Source organism: Equus przewalskii, chromosome 5 (genome assembly GCF_037783145.1).
Source record: "Equus przewalskii isolate Varuska chromosome 5, EquPr2, whole genome shotgun sequence".
Lineage (NCBI taxonomy): Eukaryota > Metazoa > Chordata > Mammalia > Perissodactyla > Equidae > Equus > Equus przewalskii.
The window spans coordinates 86,328,556-86,351,352 of NC_091835.1; the positions used below are offsets into that span (position 1 = coordinate 86,328,556).

The window sequence follows — 22,797 nt, forward strand, 5'->3', positions numbered from 1 at the left end:
GGCGTCCCACATGCCACAGCGTAGGACCCACAACTAAAAAATATGCAACTGTGTACTGGGGGGATTTGGGGAGAAGAAGAAGAAGAAAAAAAAAATAGATTGGCAACAGTTGTTAGCTCAGGTGCCAAAAAGAAAGAAGGAAAACAACATTATCATATCAATTAATGCAGAAAAGTATTTGACAAAATTCATCTACTCATAGTAAAAAAAAAATTAAGCAAACTAGAAATAGAAAGGAACTCCTTCAACTTTACAAAAGGTACCTACACAAAACTCACAGCTAACATTATGCTTAATGGTCAAAGACCAGTGAGCCCCTCCTAAGACAGAGGACGAGGCAAGGATGACACACTTACCACTTCCACACAGCAGTGGGCTGAAGGCCTAGTCAGCGCCATAGACAAAGAAAAGAAGTGAAAGGCACACAGATTGGGGAAGAAAAGATGAAATTGTTCTATTTGCAGATGGCATGATTGTTTGTGTAGAAAATCCCAAGGAATCCACCAAAACCTTCTCAGAACTAACAGGTGAGTTTAGCAAGGTCGTAGAATACAAGGTCAACCAAAAAAATTAATGACATTTCTATCAGCCAGCAATGTACAAATGAAAACTGAAAATTAAAAAAATATTTACAATAGTTAAAAAAAGTAAAATGCTCAGATATGATTCCAGCAAAACATGTATAGGATATGTGTACTGGAAACTACAAAATGCTGAGAAAATAAATCAAAGAAGAACTAAATAAACAGAAAGACACACTGCATTCACAAACAGAAAGACTCTGCATAACGAATGTCAATTCTCCCCAATTACAATAAAATCCAAGCAGAATTTTATAAATATATATATATATGCATATAAATATATACATATAGAGAGAGAGACTGATTCTAAAATTTATATAGAAAGGCAAAAGAAATAGAAAAACTAAAACGATTTTGAAAATGAAGAATAAAGGTGGGGGAATAATACTGCCCAATTCTAAGATTTACTATAAAGCTACAGTAATCAACATAGCATAGTATTAGCAAAGGAATAAATACATAAATCAATGAAACAAAATAGACAATTCAAAAAGAGATCCAGAGAAAATGTCACCATTTGATTTTTGACAAAAAGGCAAACACAATAAAGAAAGGATAATCTTTTCAAAATGATATTGGAACATTGGACATCCACATGCAACAAAATGAACCTTTACCTAAACTTCACGCCTTATACAAAAGTGAACTCAAAAAGGATCATAGATCTAAATGCATAATACACAATTATAAAACTTTTAGAAGAAAATATAGGAAAAAATCTTTGTTACCTAGAGTTAAGTAAAGAGTTCTTAGACACGACACCAAAATAACAATCTATAAGAGAAAAAATTCATAAATTGGACTGGATCAAAATAACAAAGTTTTGCTCTGGGAAAGACACTGTTAAGAGGATGAAACAGCAAGCTACAGAGTGGGAGGAAGTATTCACAAGTCACATACCCAACAAAAGACTTGCCATGAGAAAGTAGAAAAAGCTCACAAAACTCAACAGTAGGAAAACAAAAAAATCAACTTAAAAATGGGCTAAAGACTTGACAGACACATTACCAAAGATACATGAGTGGCAAAAAGGCACAGGAAAATTTGTCCAATCCTATTAGCCAGTAGGGAAATGCGTACTAAAACTCTCACATGATATCACTCACACCTCTTAGAATGGCCAAAATGAAAAATCCTAACAATACTCAGATACTGAAGAGGATCTGGAGCAAGTAGAAGTCTCATGACTTGCTGGTGAGAAGACAAGACGGCAAAGGCACCCTAGAAAATAGTTTGGCCATTTCTTATAAACATGTACTTAGCATATGACGCAGCAATCCCACTTCTGCATACTTACCCTAGAGAAATAAAACTTATGCTTACGCAAAAATCTACAAGCAGCTCTATTCACAACTGCCCCCAAATGGAAACAACTCAAACGTCCTTCAGTAGGTGAATGGAAAAACAAGCTGTGATACATCTATATAATGGAATATTGCTTATCAATAAAAAGGAATGAACTATTGATCCACACAACAACTTGGATGAATCTCAAAGGCATCAGGCTGATGAAGGAAGACAGTCGCAAAAAGTCACGATTCCATTTATACGCATTCTGGGAAAGAAAAAATCTAGTGATGGAGGACAGATCAATGATCATTAGGGTTTAGGGGTTGGGGGTGGGGGGAGACAGTAGGAAGGAGTTTTTTGGGGGATTGAATTTTTCTGTACTGTGGTGGTGGTTACATGAATCTATACGTGTTAACGTTCATAGAACTATATACCAAAAAAATCAATAGATTATGCTCTATTGTTTCGTAAGCTACTTTTTTCACTCAAAACTGTATCAAAGCATCTTTTTTCATCATTAAATGTAAATCTATATCATTGACAAATGATTGAAAAACCTATAGAGGGAAGATCCAAGATGGCGCCGTGAGTAGTCCTCTTTGTCTCTCCCCTCTTCGAGTCTACAATTATTTGGACACTTATCGCTTGACAAAGGATATCCAGACAGCATCTCAGGACGTCTGAGACACCCACGCGACTATACATCAGAAGGCGGACGGACTTTCCTCTGGGAGGATGTGGAAATAGGTGAAAACTCTCTGACCCCAACAAGCAGCCTAGTACCCGCAAGCGGCTTTCTTCCAACGGACGCCCCCAGAGGATCTACACACATCTAGGGCAGGAGCAAGCACACAACAGAGGAGCGACGGCGGAAACAGGTGACCAGAACCCTACCTAAACCCCCCGCAATTACTCCTAAACGCAGAGGGAAACTTTGGAGTTGCACACCTGAGCCCGCGGGGAGAGTCTCTCCCCACCATTGGCGGGGAGACCCCGCCTGGTGTTCGCGGTGCCCAGAGGGTCCCAGAGAGAGTCGCGGAGGGTACGGAGGTCTCCCAGCTGCTGTTGCCCGCCCTGTGGGAGTAGGGATTGCCGGAGATCTCGGAGAGGACCGGGGCTGGGGGAACTTTCAAAGGCTGGCTCTGCGACCCGGAGGGGAAGCGCCGGAGTTCCGCCCGGGCAGCAGACAAAACTCTCTGTCTGCCATTAGCAGAGGGGCCACGCCCAGCATTCACGGCTCCGGGAGAGGCCCAGAGAGAATCCCAGAGGGCGGGGTGACCCCCAGCTGCCATTGCCCGCCCCATGGGACTAGGGATAGCCAGAGATCTCGGAGAGGACTGGGGCTGGGGGGAGTTCCAGAGACCCAGCTTCGTAGCCTAGGGGGAAACCCTACAGGCTCACAGCAGCCTTAGGGAAAGCCTCTGCACAGCACCAGTAGAAGGCACCCAGCCGCCAGCCACAAGGCTGGAAGACCCCAGGGCAAAAGCAGCATAGCTAGGTGAACTAACCACAGACTGTAGAAGATGCCAATAGCTCTCCTGCGACCCATAGAGGACAAGTGAGATTTTGTGGGTGCCGACAGCAACGGAGCGACAAATATAAGTGATCCCACCCCTGGCCACTGGAAAAGCCCATAACACCGTTGCAGACCCCAAGGAGAGAGCACATCTAGGTGGGCTGCAACAGTAGGCACCAGCAGCCTGAAGCCCCCCTGTGACGGCCCCCACGGCAGAGGAGGGAATCCAAAGGGCCACTGTGGCTACGAGGAGGGGCCCAGGCCCAGTTAGCAACTGCGGACAGGGTTCCTGGTTGGTGCAGTATAAACAGCTGCTCCCCCACCGCAGCAGCTGAAACAAGTGAAAGGAGCAACTAAACTCTATCTCCATGTGGAGGCACAAATCAACAACATCAAGCAATATGAAAAAATACATTAAATCTCCAGAACAGAAAGAAAGTAACAAATACACAGAAAACAATCCCAAAGAAAATGAGATATATAACCTAAATGATGATGACTTCAAAACAGCCATCATTAAGATTCTCAATGAGTTAAGAGAGAATTCTGACCGACAACTCAACGAGTTCAGGAGCTATGTCACAAAAGAGTTTGATATGATAAAGAAGAACCAAACAGAAATATTGGAAATGAAGAACACAATAGAGGAGATTAAGAAAAACCTAGATGCTCTGAACAGTAGGGCTGATAATATGGAGGAAAGAATTAGCAATTTGGAAGATGGCAATATAGAATTGCTGCAGGCAGAGGAGGAGAGAGAAGCAAGACTAAAAAGAAATGAAGAAACTCTCCGAGAATTATCAGACACAATTAGGAGATGCAACGTAAGGATTATAGGTATACCAGAGGGAGAAGAGAAGGAGAAAGGGGCAGAAAGCCTATTCAAAGAAATAATGGCTGAGAACTTCCCAAATCTGGTGAGGGAGATGGATCTTCAGGTGACAGAAGCCAATAGATCTCCAAACTTTATCAATGCAAGAAGACCAACTCCACGGCATATAGTAGTGAAGCTAGCAAAAGTCAACGACAAGGAGAAAATACTAAGGACAGCCAGGCAAAAGAAACTAACCTACAAAGGAACCCCCATCAGGCTATCAGCAGATTTCTCAGCAGAAACTTTACAGGCTAGAAGAGAGTGGAATGATATATTCAAAAATCTGAAGGACAAAAATCTACAGCCGAGAATTCTCTACCCAGCGAAAATATCCTTCAAATACGATGGAGAAATAAAAACTTTCCCAGATAAACAAAAATTAAGGGAGTTCATTGCCACAAAACCTCCTCTTCAGGAAATCCTCAGGAAAACCCTCATTCCTGAAAAATCCAAAAAAGGAAAGGGGCTACAAAACCAAGAGCAGAGGAGATAAGTAGAAGGACAACAACAGAGAGTAGCAGCTCTACATCAGAACAGATTAAACCATGGGACGAGAAACAAAGGAAACTGAAGAAAACCGGAAAACAAGACACAAAATGGTAGTGGTAGGCCCCCACATCTCAATAATCACTCTAAATGTAAATGGATTGAACTCCCCAATCAAAAGACACAGAGTGGCAGGATGGATCAAAGAACAAGATCCAACAATATGCTGCCTCCAGGAAACACACCTCAGCCCCAAAGACAAACACAGACTCAGAGTGAAGGGACGGAGAACAATACTCCAAGCTAATAATGAACAAAAGAAAGCAGGTGTCGCTATACTAATATCAGACAAGGTAGATTTCAAAGCAAAACAGATAAAGAAAGATAAAGAGGGACAGTATATAATGATAAAAGGGACTCTCCACCAAGAAGACATAACACTTATAAATATATACGCACCCAACACAGGAGCACCAAAATTTGTAAAGCAACTCTTAATAGAACTAAAAGAAGACATCAACAACAATACAATAATAGTAGGGGACCTCAACACACCATTAACACCAATGGACAGAACATCCAGACAGAAAATCAACAAGGAAATAATAGAATTAAATGAAAAATTAGACCAGATGGACTTAATAGATATATATAGAACACTTCATCCAAAACCAGCAGGTTACACATTCTTCTCAAGTGCACATGGAACATTCTCAAGGATTGACCATATTTTGGGAGCCAAAGCAAACATCAATAAATACAAGAGAGTTGAAATAATATCAAGCATCTTTTCTGATCATAATGCTATTAAACTAGAAATCAACTACAAGAAAAAAGCAGAGAAAGGTGCAAAAATGTGGAGACTAAACAACACGCTTCTCAACAAACAATGGATCATTGAAGAAATTAAAGAAGAAATCAAATTTTATCTGGAGACTAATGAAAATGAGAACACGACATACCAAATCATTTGGGATGCAGCAAAAGCAGTCCTAAGAGGGAAATTCATCGCAATACAGGCTCACCTCACTAAACAAGAAAAAGCTCACATAAGCAACCTCAAACGACACCTAACAGAACTAGAAAAAGAAGAACAAACAAAGCCCAGAGTCAGTAGAAGGAGGGAAACAATAAAAATAAGAGCAGAAATAAACGATATTGAAACAAAAAAGACAATAGAAAGGATCAATGAAACAAAGAGTTGGTTCTTCGAAAGAATTAACAAAATTGACAAACCCCTAGCCAGACTCACCAAGAAAAGAAGAGAGAAATCGCAAATTAATAAAATTAGGAATGACAGAGGAGAAATCACAACAGATACCAATGAAATACAAGAGATCATAAGAGAATACTATGAAAAACTATATGCCAACAAGTTGAACAACCTGGAAGAAATGGACAAATTCCTAGACTCCTACAATCTCCCCAAACTGAATCAGGAAGAAATGGAGAATCTGAATAGGCCAATCACAAGTAAGGAAATAGAAACGGTAATCAAAAATCTCCCCAAAAATAAGAGTCCAGGACCAGACGGCTTCTCTGGAGAATTCTACCAAACATTCAAAGAAGACTTAATACCTATTCTCCTCAAACTGTTCCAGAAAATTGAGAAAGATGGAGAACTCCCTAACACATTCTATGAAGCCAGCATCACTCTGATCCCCAAACCTGACAAGGACAACACAAAGAAGGAGAACTACAGGCCGATATCACTGATGAACATAGATGCAAAAATCCTCAACAAAATTTTGGCAAACCGATTACAGCAATACATCAAAAAGATTATACACCATGATCAAGTGGGATTTATACCAGGGACACAGGGATGGTTCAACATCCGCAAGTCAATCAACGTGATACACTACATCAACAAAATGAAAAACAAAAACCACATGATCATCTCAATAGATGCAGAGAAAGCATTCGACAAGATCCAACACCCATTTATGATAAAAACCCTCAGTAAAATGGGTATAGAAGGTAAGTACCTCAACATAATAAAGGCCATATATGATAGACCCACAGCCAACATCATACTCAATGGACAAAAACTGAAAGCCATCCCTCTGAGGACAGGAACAAGACAAGGGTGCCCACTTTCACCACTCCTATTCAACATAGTACTGGAGGTGCTGGCCAGAGCAATTCGGCAGGAAAAAGAAATAAAAGGAATCCAAATAGGTAACGAAGAAGTAAAACTCTCGTTGTTTGCAGACGACATGATCTTATATATAGAACACCCCAAAGAATCCACAGAAAAACTATTAGAAATAATCAACAACTACAGCAAAGTAGCAGGGTATAAAATTAACGTGCATAAATCAGTAGCATTTCTATACACTAACAATGAACTAACAGAAAAAGAACTCAAGAACTCAATCCCATTCACAATCGCAACGAAAAGAATAAAATACCTTGGGATAAACTTAACCAAGGAAGTGAAGGATCTATACAATGAAAACTACAAGACTTTCTTGAAAGAAATTGGCGATGACATAAAGAGATGGAAAGACATTCCTTGCACATGGATTGGAAGAATAAACATAGTTAAAATGTCCATACTACCTAAAGCAATCTACAGATTCAATGCTATCCCAATCAGAATCCCAAGAACATTCTTCACAGATATTGAACAAACAATCCTAAAATTCATATGGGGCAACAAAAGACCGCGAATTGCTAAAGCAATCCTGAGCAAGAAAAACAAAGCCGGCGGAATCACAATCCCCGATTTCAAAACATACTACAAAGCTACAGTTATCAAAACAGGATGGTACTGGTACAAAAACAGGTCCACAGATCAATGGAACAGAATTGAAAGCCCAGAGATAAAACCACACATCTATGGACAGCTAATCTTCAACAAAGGAGCAGAGGGCCTACAATGGAGAAAAGAAAGTCTCTTCAACAAACGGTGCTGGGAAAACTGGACAGCCACATGCAAAAGATTGAAAATTGACCAGTCTTTTTCACCACACACCAAAATAAACTCAAAATGGATCAAAGACCTAAAGATTAGGCCTGAGACAATAAGTCTTTTGGAAGAGAATACAGGCAGTACACTCTTTGACATCAGTTTCAAAAGAATCTTTTCGGACACTATAACTCCTCAGCTGAGGGAAACAATAGAAAGAATAAACAAATGGGACTTCATCAGACTAAAGAGCTTCTTCAAGGCAAGGGAAAACAGGATTGAAACAAAAAAAACAGCTCACTAATTGGGAAAAAATATTTACAAGCCACTTATCCGACAAAGGGTTAATCTCCATAATATACAAAGAACTCACACTGCTTAACAACAAAAAAACAAACAACCGGATCAAAAAATGGGCAGAGGACATGAACAGACATTTCTCAAAAGAAGATATGAATATGGCCAATAGACACATGAAAAGATGTTCATCATCGCTAATCATCAGGGAAATGCAAATCAAAACTACACTAAGATATCACCTTACACCCGTTAGATTGGCAAAAACATCCAAAACCAAGAACGACAAATGTTGGAGAGGTTGTGGAGAAAAAGGAACCCTCATACACTGTTGGTGGGAATGCAAACTGGTACAGCCACTATGGAAAACAGTATGGAGATTTCTCAAAAAGTTAAAAATAGAAATACCCTATGACCCAGCCATCCCCTTACTGGGTATCTATCCTAAGAACCTGATATCAGAAATCTCAAGAGTCCGTTGCACCCCTATGTTCATCGCAGCATTATTTACAATAGCCAAGACGTGGAACCAGCCTACATGCCCAGAAACTGATGATTGGATAAAGAAGATGTGGTATATATACACAATGGAATACTACTCAGCCATAAAAAAAGACAAAATTGGCCCATTCACAACAACGTGGATGGACCTCGAGGGTATTATGTTAAGCGAAATAAGCCAGTCAGAGAAAGACGAACTCTATATGACTCCACTCATAGGTGGAAATTAGTATACTGATAAGGAGATCTGATCAGTGGTTACCAGGGAAAAGGGGGGGTGGGGGGAGGGCACAGAGGGGGAAGTGGTGTACCCACAACATGACTAACAAAAATGTACAACTGAAATCTCACAAGGTTGTAATCTATCATAACATTAATAACAACAAAAAAAAACCTATAGAAAGTAGTTTCAATGTGTGTGTGGGAGAAAGCTGGATTTAGTCGATTGAGGAGTAAGTGGGAGATAAAGTAGAGACAACTCTCCACAAGTCGGGTGTGCTGGAGAACCAGGGCGTGATCAGGGAGGAAAGGCAGGGCGAGGGGATGTGGTTTTTCAAGATGGGAGAGATCTGAGCGTATTTAATCCTTAAAGGGAGGAGCCGGTTGAGAAGCAGTGGTTCAGAAACAGGAGAAAGTGGTGGTACAATCAGTAGACTGAGCTCCCCCAAGAGAAAGAGGAGCCGACCCAGAGTCAGGCGGGGGAGGCGCCTGGAGTGGACGGAGGTGTCGCTTCCACTATAATATGGGGGGGGGGGGAGGGCAGGAGTGTTAAGGGGCTTGGTGGTGGAAGTTGACCAAGTTATCTTATGGTGGTTTCCATTTTCTCCGTGCAGAAGGGGGTGAAGTCATCTCAAAAGAGAGCAAGGATGAGGGAGGAACGATCGGAGGTCTCAGGAGAAGGCAAAGGACGGAAACAGTTCTTGTAAAGAACGAGAGAAAGCTGGTGTGAGATGCGCTGTGGGCGCCCTCGTCTTCCCTGAGAGCGACAACTTCCTCCACCCTCCAAGGGACAGTGTCTCTCCCAGAATGTTAGGAAACAGCTTGTCAGAGATTCTCAGGTGCATTTAAAATAAAAGTACTTTCAGCACAGAAGCAACATTTACATGAGATTAACCAGTCTCCATGGTCACAAAATTCCACAACTGAAATTTCGCTTTGGATATGAGTTTGATAATCTCTTAACAAAGGAAAGAGAACTGTATGAAATTGCAGTGTTGAGTTAGAGCACATTAGGATTCATCGCCTCAGACTTGACATTGGTAACTCCTGGATGCACAGGGTGGACTGGCCTTGCATACACCTTCTCAGAGCAAGTGCCCATTTAGACCAGCGTCAGTAAGTTAGGAAAGGAGCAAAAGGATGAAATAAGGGTCTCTAAAGAGACCTGAAAAAGCGAACAATCAAAAAAACGCAACTTTGTTCTCTGATCATTTTGTGAAAGGACCATCATTGTTCTTAAGCTTTGCCCACACTTTCTTCTCTAGGAAGAAGATATAAATGGATAACTTCAGGAAGTCCCTTGGGAATTTCTACGTGAGAAATGACCAGGCTCTCATTTGACGTGTTAATGCCTCTCAGAAAAGCTAAAAATACACAGGAGAACCAGCGAAAGTTTATATAGTAAACACTATTAATAGCATTGAGAAAGGAAAGAAACACACTCTTCAAAAAAAGCAATGGATTAAGAGGTAAAAGGGACTCAGATTCTAGTTTCAATACCCCAACCCTCTCCGCTCATCTGTGTGAACTCGAGCAAGTCGCCTAACTGCTCTGAGCCTCGGGTCCCTCACCAGAAACTGCAGGAGGTCCTTGTGCACCTGCAGCTGGATTCACAGCACACTTTAGCAAGAGAGGAGCCTCAATTCCGTGGGACAGATTCCGCAATGTGCTGATTTTTTCTAGAGATAAGTTTACAATGAAAGACCCCTTGGGAACCTACAAGAGCAGAGAGTTCCAGAAGTGATATCCTTGGACATAAGGAGGCAAATATTAAAACTGCCCTTCCAGTTGTGCTGTGATCCTATTGGTAACGGTGACCCACGAGGTCACCACAGTACTAACCTCCAGTTAAGGGAACCCACAGGAACACCAGTGAAGGCTACAGCCTTCCCAATGTGACACCCGGGTCTGCAGGATAACTGGATAACCTCACACCTCCTAACCCTAAACTAGGAAATTGCTTCAGTGTTTTGAAAGCGTCCAGCATGGCTTGTCCGCATACGTAGTCAGCTTTATAAGATTCAGTGTGTGTCTTAGTCACATTCTAACAACGTATGTATTGTATGTATATATTTATTTATATGTGTACCCATTTGTGTCATTTTGTATCCTGACATCAATCAACCAATTTGCCAAAAATGTCATCTTCATAACAGCAATTTTGTCATAAAAAGTATAAAAATAACAATAAAATGAGAGTTTCTATAAGGTAACAGTGATTAAATTTATAAAAATTGTAAACCATCCTAGGCCTCCCCAAAAAGATTTGCATCAGCTTGTCATTGAAAGAACACCTCCTTCCAGGAATGGTTTTCCTAAACTCTGGTCCACACATTGGTCTCTATGATGTGAAAACGTAATCCCATGAGGAAGGGCTGTGTCATCCCTAATAGTATTTAATGTTTCCTGTGTTCGGCCAGTGATGTGTCCAGTATATCTCCAATAAAAATTAAAAACCAGCACTAAAGTAATCAGTCTATTTCTGTAGAGCTGGCTCGATTATTCTCTATGTAGGAGGGGACTGAATCCTACGAGACGAGGGAAGATTTTAACTAAGCATCCTGGAAACTTTTCCTGCGTGTTCTGTGATAGAAACACTCCTTGGCATTTCCTCAAATAGTCCTCTCAAACTGTGGTTCCTGCTCCCACTTCCCACCCACTGCAACTCCTCTGGGCGCCCCTCACTTCCTCCTGTCTGTTCACCCGCCCCAGGCTGAGCCGCACAGTGGAAAACTCTACTGGGGGGGTCACAGAACTGACAGCGATTTCAGGAAAAATCCACTGTATGCCATGTGCTGCTGGCAGAATTATAATGGAAGGATTTCATGTTTCCTGGTTTTACCCAGTTTTAATAGAGCTATTTTTCATCTGATAAGTGCATATTAGAGTGGAACATAGGACAAATAGGCCAGCACCCTTTGGGACAACATGACTGGACCTAAGTCATAATGACGGAGTAGGGTCAAGAGCCCTGGCCTCAGACTCTGCCGGGGGAAGAGATTTACGGCTCAGACAGGAGCAGTCAGACGTCCCCAGTTCCTGAAGAACTGAGTCGAAGGATGCTTGGAGGAGAGGCTGACAGAAGAGAATGTTGCTATCTCTTAAGTTCTACACGGCCATTGAGAGAAGACCTTCATCAAGATATGCCCTCTGGGAAAATGAGAAGTGAAGAAAAGTGATCACATGGCCAGGAAGCTGAGAAATACTAAGCTTTGCAGACATCATAGGAATTGAGTTCTACATGCACTTACTGAGCAATGAAGCAATACCTTGTAAAATCTAATTTTATACCCCAGCCATTATTGCACAAACAGCTAAAGTATTATTATTTATAGTTACAGAAATTATAAACTATCTCCATCATTTTTATAGTAGAGTTCTCCAGATGACTCAAAAGCTGGGCTTCAATTACAAGACAGAGAAAAAGAAGTGTCTGTTTTAAGAATCATTCTCATAGTAGATTAGGAATTAAATTAAAACATAGCAAAATGAACATTAGAACATACAAAAAATTAAAATATGGCCACAGAAATGATCCTACAGAGACATAAGTGCCGGGCACTAGGACAGGAGGAGGGTGAGGGAGGTGGTCATGGTGGCCCCTGACGGGCCCCCTGCCCTGGTCCTTGCCTGCGTTAGGGACGGAGAGGAGAGGATGGGCCCCCTGCCCTGGTCCTCGCCTGCGTTAGGGACGGAGAGGCACTGGGGAGCCCTTCAGGTCAACACCTCGCTTCGTCGTGCGCTAGTCCTGCATCCGTTGTTTGAAATCACTGCCTCTGGACTAAGGCTCTGCCTCTCACAAGTCTTTGAGGAAGTGAACATTCGGTAGAGAAGGACCATGCGGTTAACAGCTATTCTCATCTGCAGTAGCTCAGGGTGTCACATCCTTTCTAGAGTACAGCTAGGTGAGAAGAGACCTCTCCTGAACAGGGAGCAAGAACTCCACACTCGGACTGGGGTGGAAAGCAAAGACAAGTGGGAGACTGAGGCTCAGCCTGCACACACAGCTCCCCGGGTTGAACTTCAAGATGTCAAGGGCTGGGGCGGGAAGCAGACTGCCAGCGGTGGGAGCTGATGCTGCGGGTAAAGCATGGGGGACCTGAGGCACAGCCCTGCTCCCCCTAGGAATTCATGGCCCGTCAGCAGAACCTAACGCTGGGGGAGGCAGGCCACCTGACTCCCAGGAGGCATGTGTGGAAACTGATTTCACGAAGCGCACCCCACCTTGCCACACACACCAATGGTACATGGACAGGGCCCTCAGCCTGGAGTGGGCAAAGCACGCAGTGGACAGAGTTTCCAAGGTGTCCATGAACATGGAGGGAGCTCAGCGTTACAAGCTGGGTATCCTGGTCGCTGTTGGATGTTGTGAATGCACAGTGTGCAGAGTGAGCCGGCAAGAGTGACGACACCACACCTCTCACCCAGGCCCAAGACCGAGGTACTTCACCAGGAGAAGGTGGTTACAGGGTTTCCTTCCCTATATACCTCACTCTGGAAAACAGCCTTTATTTCCTCCAACACAAACTTACTAATTCGGAGCATTTCTAAATTTGTAAGGCAAAGGTCCTATTAGTATTTTTTTTTAAGATTTTATTTTTCCTTTCTCTCCCAAAGCCCCCCGGTACATAGTTGTGTATCTTTAGTTGTGGGTCCTTCTAGTTGTGGCATGTGGGATGCCTCCTCAGCGTGGCCCGATGAGTGGTGCCATGTCCGCACCCAGGACTTGAACCAGCGAAGCCATGGGCCGCCACAGCAGAGCGCGCGAACTTAACCACTCCGCCACGGGGCTGGCCCTCCTATTAGTATTTATAAAAACGGGGGCTTGTCGATCGACTTTCATGGCAGGCACTCTTCACAAAAGAAGGCCTTTAAATGGTTTCTCTTTGATGGACCAACAGTCAATGTGTATGTTTTATCTTTTCAGGGATGGGAGCAGAAATATAGGGCCAACGGAAGTTTTCACGTGCTAATATAACTCTGACAGCTCTGAGCTACTGAATACATTCCATGTTCCATCCCCAGGCTGCGGGTCTCAGGCACTAGCTCTTTAAATCCTCAACAACCCTACGAGGTAGTTACCACGGGATTAACCCTATTTGTCTGGTAAGAAAGGGGAGGCACAGAGAATTTAAATAGTAAATGGTAGAGAACGGATTCAAACCCAGGTAGTCGATTCTAGAACCTAAGTCAGTTTGTTTCAGTATGCTACATGAATTAGAGCGTATTTTGCTGTTTCTGAAGTACGAGCATGCCATTTCAAAGCAGACTTTCTATCCTAAAGGGTGAGACGATTATCTCATAGAAGCACCTGGGACAGAGTGAAGCACATGGTAGGGATTGAGGAAATGTTCGTTCGTATTTTCCTTCCTTTCTTATGATGAGGTCTATTCATCTCTTCTGTACAAAATCCAAAGTTTTTCTTGAGAGAAGACCCTGTTATTACACGTTCATAGCTTCAGTCAATGCTCAGATTTAGGAGGCACACACAGAGTGATGAAATCTGTAATTGGAGCTCTCTAAGTTCAAGCCTTCTCTGACTGAGGAAGAAAGTGCTGTTGCTCCATACACGTGGCCACACAGACCAGGGAGTCACGTGAGCCGTGCGCCCTCTGCTCGTTCAGTGCTCTCTTCCAGAGAATTAGCAGTTTAGGGCTGCCTTGAGCCATTGTGCACATTTAAGTCAGGAAATGGATATTGCCTCAGGTCTGAACTAGGAAAAAAATAATTCCTGCCCTCACTGAACTTGGCATTTCCTTCAGCTGCAACCACACGTATCGATTCAGACCACTTCTCGTGAACAGTCACCCATGCCGTGTTGTTGGTCCACGTGGCTGCAGTTTTAATGGACATCAGCATCTTCATAAGTTGAAATCCAATGAGGTTTGATTATGAAGAAAGTCCAGACAGCCATTATTAGTAAAACATCATTTAAATATAAAGTGCTAATATTCACATGTAAATTTGATAATTGTCATTCTGTGGCAAATATCATCACAATAACAGACGTTTATAGTTACATTATTCAGTGACTAAGCAATAGAAAAGTTGATCTTAAAATAACACTTTACTGTTAATACTGTTTCAAAGCTATTAAAATCCTTTATGTTGGGAAGTATCAATGCTACTCTGAGTGTGTCAGCATTTGTAAGTGCTTTAAAGATGAAGAACGCACTTATGGGCCAAGTAGGCTCCTTCAAAATCCCCCTTTAAAGGGAAAAATGACTTTCTCTACCGTTTGAATTTGACTTTATGGACAGCTTTTAACAGGTTTAACAATAGGAGCTGGCCCCGTGGCCAAGTGGTTAAGTTCGTGTGCTCCACTTTGGTGGCCTGGGGTTCTCCAGTTCGGATGCTGAGCACAGACTTACACACCACTCATCAAGCCATGCTGGGGCAGCATCCCACATAGAAGAACTGGAAGGACTTACAACTAGAATACACAGCTATGTACTGGGGATTTGGGGAGAAAAATAAAAGAGGAAGATTAGCAATAGACGTTAGCTCAGGGCCAATCTTCCTCACCAAAAAAAACAGCATATCTTTAAAAAAAAAGTTTAACAATAAACTCACTATAAAACATAACGCTCATGTTATCATTAATGCTAACGGCAATAAGGGGGCTTCTGATGTGTGATCCCGCCATCTTGTAAAAGTGACTTTTCATAATTCATGAACCAGCCTCTATTCTTCAGGGGTCAGCATTTCTCCCATAAGAAAAAGGTGTGGGATCCAAAAACTTTGTCGTTCTATAAAGACTTTGTCTACACACAAAAAGAGAGAAAGAAAACGTACACAACCATCCAAAGACAGGCATTTTCTGTGACGGTTTGGCTTTTGTCTGGGAGGCTGGGTTGCTTTTGGTTGATTTATGGAATCCACTGCCTCACTCCCACGTGTAGGTGGCTCAGGTTTGCTATTACAAGATAGATAATAACAGGATTAGGGTCTATTCCTTAGTGCACAACTGTCATGCTATGTACCTGATCTGACTCTTGATCTCTTTGAAATAAAGACATTCGTCCATTCCATCTTGAAGTACCAGAAAATCATGTAGAGACGTCCATCACAACTAGCACCATGCCCACGAGACACAAACTTGCCTATTAGACTATGTTTAAATGAAAGCTTTCCTGTCCTATTTCCACTTCTTTGTAACCAATAAATGTAAATTAGATTGAAGAAGCAGTAACAAAAGTCGATTTCACTCTTTAAGGTCATAAAAATGAAATATAATCTCTCTTTCAATGTAAATTAATTTATCATAATTTATTTTTCCAAATATATCCTGAATATATTTATCCATTCATTAAACACTTATTGATGGTATATTAGTTAACAAGCACAGTTCTACATAACGGGTATACAGAAATAAAAGCTATAATTCTATCGTTCTTCAAGAAATTTCAATATCCAGGTTAAGAACATTTATAGAGGGTTATACAGGGCCCAAAAGAAAAATCTAGAAAGCTACTCGAATGAGGTGGATGTCAAAGGAAGGGTTCTCAGAGCAGGCAATGCCTGACCAAGATTTGAAGTTGGAGAAAGAATTGTCCAGAAAAAGAAGCTGAGTCTGGGTATTTAAGATAAATGGAAGAGTCTGTGAAAAGGATGAGAGGCATGGCAAACCAAAAGAAATTTGGTCTTAGTATGATAATAGTCTGCAAAGGAGGACATGATGACAGGAAATAAGGATGGAATTAGGAAAGACCTGACAGTGACAGACTCTGCCATGTTAATGAGTTTGGGTTTTATTCTAAGAGGAAAGGAAATAGCTGTATTAAAGAATTTTACAAAGAGAGAATATGATCAGATATGCTTTTTAGAGTTTTCTCTCTGATATTATTATGAAGGATGCATTTGATCATAGGGTATTGTAAGATACTTTATGAGAAATGAAGACCTATTCCAAGGCAGTGATGCAGACACGGAGAGAGGAGACGACTTGCCGAGCTTCTGGAGGAAAGCAGCAGACGAAGAGTACAGGATGAGTCACTAGTTTCAGAGTTGGGTGATTGTGGGGCATTGTGGGAGTCATTCACAATGACAGCAAATATAGACATAAGAGCAATTGTGATGGGAAGTACTGACTATTAACAGTTGGATATAAGGGGCTTGTGGGATTCCTAGGTAATTGTAATTACAGGACTAGAGTTCAGGAGAAATATCTGAGATGGAAATATGGATTTAGGAATCTTTGATATGTAGGTCTGAATATAATCATCCAGGGAGATTGTATAGAGAGAGAGAAAAAAAAAAAAACAGACCAAGGACACATAAATTCTAGTGAGCACTAACCATTAAACAATAGTCAGAGGAAAACCTACAAGTACAAACTGAGGAATGGCTGTCAGATAACAGGGAAGCTAGGAAACAGTGGCTATCCAAGGAAATCAGGGAGGAGAATATTCAAAATTCAGGAAGAGATCAAATTAGATAAATGATAGATAGATTATAGATAGATAGAAAGATAAATGATAGATGTAAATATCGATTGGTAAGAAGGAGAAAACTAGTCACCTTAATTCCGTTCAACAGTAGGATGACAGGATGAAGACTGGAGTTGGTAGAGAAGTAGACGAGAAATGAAGAAGAGAAGGCTGACTGTGGATAGTGCATCCCGGAATTTCTACAAGGTGCGTCAGGGTGTGCTCTCCCATGGGAAATGCAGTCCCCATGGTTCTGGGAATGGGTGAGTCCACCACACACATACCTATGCCTCTCAAATGCCAAAGACGACCATGGGCTTCTGCTAGTGCCTTAAACCCTGCTGGTAAATTAGCTGGATGATTCTTTTCATATGACTATAACCATTACTATACGTACAAGGCATTTCACTAAGAAGTGAAAAGCAGCCAACGAGCAAGGCGTTTGGCTGTACAGCATCTGGCAGTCAGTGCGAAGGGCTTTGCCACTGAGTTGGTGGGTGGTTCTGGTCTTGCAAGCACATCACTTGTTGCCCTTCAGTTCACAAAGGCAGCAGAGGCTGTTTGAGACAGTGTGTCCCCCGGGCATGCGAGGCTCCTGGGAAGCAACTTAAGTTTTGGATATATGAGTTCTGTCCAGTCCATCCTGGAAGTGACTAAGTTGACTAGGCGTGTCTCGCATCAATGCCAAGAAGAAATTTAAGGCAAAAAGAAGAGACCAGAAAAGTCATTGCATTGTTCTAATTTATTCAATGGATTTATTTAATCTTTAGCAGCTTTTATGCAGGCACTGACCCCATGCTAGGCTGGGCGGGGTCTGTAGTACATACAGCAGGAAACAAAACAGACAAACATCGGTGCCTGAAGGAGCTTACATTTTAATGAGGAGAGGGGGACCACAATAAACAAAACAAACAAGTAAAACATTTGGCATGGTAGGTGGTGAAGAAAAAGCAAAGCAGGAATGGGGTATTGGAGAATTCGGGGGAAGATGAAATTTAAATAGGATAGTCAGTGAGGGCCTCACTGAGAAAGTAACATTTGAGTAAAGATCTAAAATTGAGGGATTAAGCCATGGAGCTGCCTGAAGAAAGTGTTTCAGGCAAAGAAAAAAGTGAAACACATGAGGTGGGCAAGTGCCCGGCATCTTCTTGGAACAGAAAGGAGACCAATGGGGCTGGAGAGAAACAAACACGAGGAAAGCCTGAGAGATGATACCAGAAAGGTAACGGGGAGAGAACACAGTAGAACCGGGGCCACTCCAGGACTGTGTTGAGTGATTCTGAGCAGGAAAAGCAGATTCTGGAGTTCTAAGAGACTCTTCATCGATAAAAGATGCCTTAAAATCTTCAACAATAGCCGTCATTCTCCCATCAGTCCACCCTTTCCGTTGGGGGTGGTGCTTCTACAAATGGCTCCCTCATCCTCTTGGCCCCATCGCAGGTCCCTTCCTTCTCAGAGACTAGAGAAGTGGACTGTGCTCTTCTCTGAGAAGGAAGAGGCGTCTTCAGGAGGCACACTGAAGGCGGTCTTTGTGCCATCCAGAGAGGCCGAGAGGAAGAACAAGGTGGAAATTTGAACGAAATTTTCAGAGCATGAGGAGAGAGTAATGCATTGAACTCAGGTTCTGTTTTCTTAAGCAGAACATTCACTAGGAAAAATAAAACTTTCACACGAGAATTTTTAAGATATCCCAAGACCTTCACTCTTGCAACGAAAATACTACCCAATAAAGATCATCACCTGGAACAGAATATAGTTCTTTCAGCAAAGAAAGAGAAGAAACGCTGAAGAAAACAAGCTATCTGTGGATGTCCCACATGATGTTTTTCACCGTCCATATTATTGGGGTGGCTGTTAGCTGCCTTCTGGGATATTCCTGAAGTGGTCTTTTCAAATGGAGTTTATAGTGTTACACTGGTTCACAGAAAGAGTAAAGAACAAGGACAGTTAAGTAAAAAGGATCTGTACCACTAACTCAATGGTGGCCTCACCTTTTAGAGCCAGTGTGTGATTTTATATAGTATGCACTTGCAGGTCTTGAACCCGGGGTTTTCATCCTGATGATGCTGTGAACTGGCACTTTACTATTTAAATTAGATACTTTCCTATCTACCATTTACTGAATCTTAGTTTTCTCATCTGTATCACAAGCAGTTGGATGGACAATCAGTATAACTTTTCTTGTTATGGAGACCTATGAAAATCAGCTGCCGTGGACAGAGCTGAGTTCTCTAACAAGCTTCAGGCTCAGCAATTCGTTAGCGATACCTTACCCAGAGATGTTAATTACACAGCACCGTACCCCGCTTCCCCGTTTTGTTCCCATAGGCAGTACAAACAGACCACGGTACTTTTCCCTACTGCATAAATCAGAACTCAGGGTTGGTCAGAATCTTCTTTTTTTTTTTTTTTTTTTTCGCTTAGTGACTCAGGCAATCACGACCAAATAACTGGAGATAGCACTCAAGTTGAAAACAATTTGCTACCTTATCATTAGGAGAATGACTATATCAAAGTCAACAGTTCCTAGTATAGCTAAGAAGAGCACTTGCATCCTTGGAGCCAACTTCTCCCCACCCTAAAGGGTTCTAACACGTCCTCAGTTCCACCAGCATAAAGCAGTTGCTGGTACCCTGGGCATCACCAAAATGGATCGATTAGCTTTTAGTCAAAGAGACCTGAATATATAGAATTAATTTCCCTTCTTTATGAAGACCATTTCTGTCCTGAGAGAAAAGCCTTCTGTAAATGAAACAAACTCAGACATTCAACAAGTAGAGAAATCAGCGTCTTCTTGATCTTTGTCCTCCCACCCACTCACTTTCTTATAACTCAAATCAGCAAGAGCTTAGATCAAGAAATTTGTGTTTGTTTCAGCTCTAATGAAAAGTTCTAACAACGTTATTAGATAACCGTGATGAATTTTAATCTGATGACAGCTTGTGACCCACAAATTGCTGTTTAAAATTAAAATGCATTCAAAATGAAACTGGCAAGACGACCACGTATTAAACTTGCAATCTGCTGTGGAAAACACCTATCAAAAGCTCTATGTTAAATATGAATGCCATTAATTACTACCTAGCATCTTGCAACTGAAATCTGAAAAAGATATCCCTTCATTGCATTGACTTATTAAATTCACATTCGTTGAATAATCCTTTTTTTTTTTGCAAATTAAGAAGTCCAAGTAGAGACCAGCTGATGTGGCTTTGGTAATACGCCCTTTGGCAGAGCTCCAGGTAGAATCTAGGGCTACAGAATCCTAGGGTTTTCCTCTGATGAACAAAAGTCCTCTATTTTCTTCATCCCAAATGTTCATCTACAATAAATTTAGAAATGTTTTCCTGCTGCTTAGTTTTAAGTTTATTTATAAATTTTAAGCTATAATTACTCAAGCTATATTAAATGTGGTCTTGAGAATTGTCTACATATTAGTTTTAAAAAATAAGTAGACTGATATTTTTGATAGGTCAGCTAAATCATTCCTAAGTTTGATACAAATTGAGTCTCTTTTTTGGTAATGGGTGTTTGTATCAGTGCTATCTTTAAACAATAATGTAAATGAAACTCAACCCAATGTGTATATTTCCATGTCATATTTCAACATTGAAAAATTGTACGTGCTAATAAAAGGATCCCCTACAGCTGCTTGCAAATAATTTAATGACCAAGTCATAGTTATTTTCTAGTTTTCAAAAGGTGCAAAAGAACTATTGAAAATTCCACAATATAATATCATAATTATAACAATTAATGTGTGTATTTAATTATAGCCTTAATGTTCCTATACATTACTTGAGATTCACAATACATTAAAATAGCAATAGCTAGAAATAAGAAAGTACCATACTTCATTTTCATTACTGCACACACAGAAAAAAGACTCGCCCACTCTTTTTGTGTGTGTGTGGGTGAGGAAGATTGGCCCTGAGCTGACATCTGTGCCAATCTTCCTCTATTTTATGTGGGATGCTGCCACAGCATGGCTTGACCAGCGGTGTGAAGTCTGTGTCTGGGATCTGAACTGCCAACCCCAGGCCGCCCAAGCAGAGTGGGTGAATTTAACCACTATGCCACCAGGCCAGATCCTCACCCACTCTTTTTAAAAGATACCACAAGAATTGTAATTCTGCAACCATTATTTTTATTCATTAACCCCGGAACATAGCACATACTCAGTAGATGTCAGTTGAAGCAATGGATGAATATGTGTAATTGGATGACAAGCAAACTCAGGGAAAACACCCCATCTCCGGTTGCTACAGGACTACTGCATGGACAACTGCTGTCGCAGTAGGGTTCCTAAAATCCCTCTGCCATATTCTATTCTGGTTCATGCGTGTGTAAAAATGATAAAGGCTTTCAGTTCAGTGAGTCCTTGCGTTACATACAGGCTGCATGTATCCAAAAGGCAGGGTCTGTAGCGACATGCATGTGAAATTCCCTGGGGACTTCCTAAGGTTGGCTTCTACCAAAACCTGGTATGGTCCTGACACCAGGAACATTTCCATTTGGGAGCAGGCCCCTGTCACGCTTGGCCTCATCAACTCTGCCCCAGGGACAGTCCTACCGGCTTGTCAGCCTCGACACTGTAGGTCTGTCGGACGCTGGCCGTGGTGCTGAAACGGGAGAGACGGTGCTGTTTCAAAGCTTTCCTTCCTCTTACTGGTTTAGAAAATTCGCGTGACCAGAGACCGGGCCAGCAGGAGCCGGGAGCGGCATCATTAACGCGAGCCGTGCACCCTGATCTCCGGGGAGGAGATGTGGCCCCCCGGTCCCAGCCAGGCGCCCTCTGAGCTCTCCCAGACACGGAGGCCGCACCGATGCAGCCGCTGCAGCGCCGGAGGGCGCCTCCCGCAGGGCGCCTCGCCGGTCTCCCGGAAAGCTGGCGGTCAAGTGCACAGCCGAGAAACGGGATCAGGGAGTCTCGACGGAGGGGAGGGAGGGGAGGCAGGCTGTGTGCACATGGAACACGGCCCTACTATTCGTACAGGGCAAGGGAAAACCGAGAGCTGATTTGAGCGTAAGTTTCCGGCCGCCGCCCTCCAACAGGTGCACGACCCCTCGCCCCTTCCTCGCCAGGACTGTCCTGCTTCGCCTCCCCGAGGCTTGCGCGAGCCGGCCCTGCCTGGCGTCCCGCGGATCCCGGCAGGCGCGGCTCCCGCCCGCACCCTTACCTGCGGCGTGGAGGCTCAGCAGCAGGCAGAGCGCGGGGGCGCCGCCCGCCCCCCGCATGGCGTTCGCCCCGACAGGTGGAGGAGAAGACCCCTCCGCGGGCAGAGCGGGTCGGCGAGAGGAGAGCCTCGCCGCGGGTCCCCTGGCCCCGGGTCCCTCCGCAGGTCCGGGCCGGGTCTGCCGGGGGCTGCGTGGCGCCCTCAGGAACAGGCTCCGGCCTCGCCCCCGGGAGGGGAGGAGGGTGGGCCGGCCGAGCCGCGCTGGGCGGGCGTCTGCGGCGGGCGCGGGGCCGGGCGCAGCCGGGTAGGGCGGCCGCTGGGCATGCGCACTGCGCTCCGCCGCGGGGCTCTCTGAATCCCGGCTCTGGGTCTTGGCTGCCGCCGGGGGGCGGCCACGCGCGGTGGGGGTCTGTTGCAACTGTGGGGGCTTGCTGCTCACAGTGAGGGTCTGCCGCACCTGCGGGAGGGGTGGCGGGTGTGCGCGGTGGGGATCTGCCGCACCTGCAGGGG

At 43.1% G+C, this 22,797-nt stretch overlaps 1 protein-coding gene across 1 annotated transcript in view; it reads right to left on the minus strand.

Annotated features, from left to right (window-relative positions):
- The window catches only part of PTPRR (protein tyrosine phosphatase receptor type R), a 212,891-nt gene extending 190,318 nt beyond the window's left edge, over window positions 1–22,573 (minus strand). The window contains exon 1 of the mRNA XM_070622066.1: window positions 22,291–22,573. Within this exon, the coding sequence (XP_070478167.1) occupies window positions 22,291–22,348 (58 nt within the window). The 5' untranslated portion in view covers window positions 22,349–22,573. The remainder of the gene's footprint in view (window positions 1–22,290) is intronic.
- Window positions 22,574–22,797: the final 224 nt, after the last annotated feature.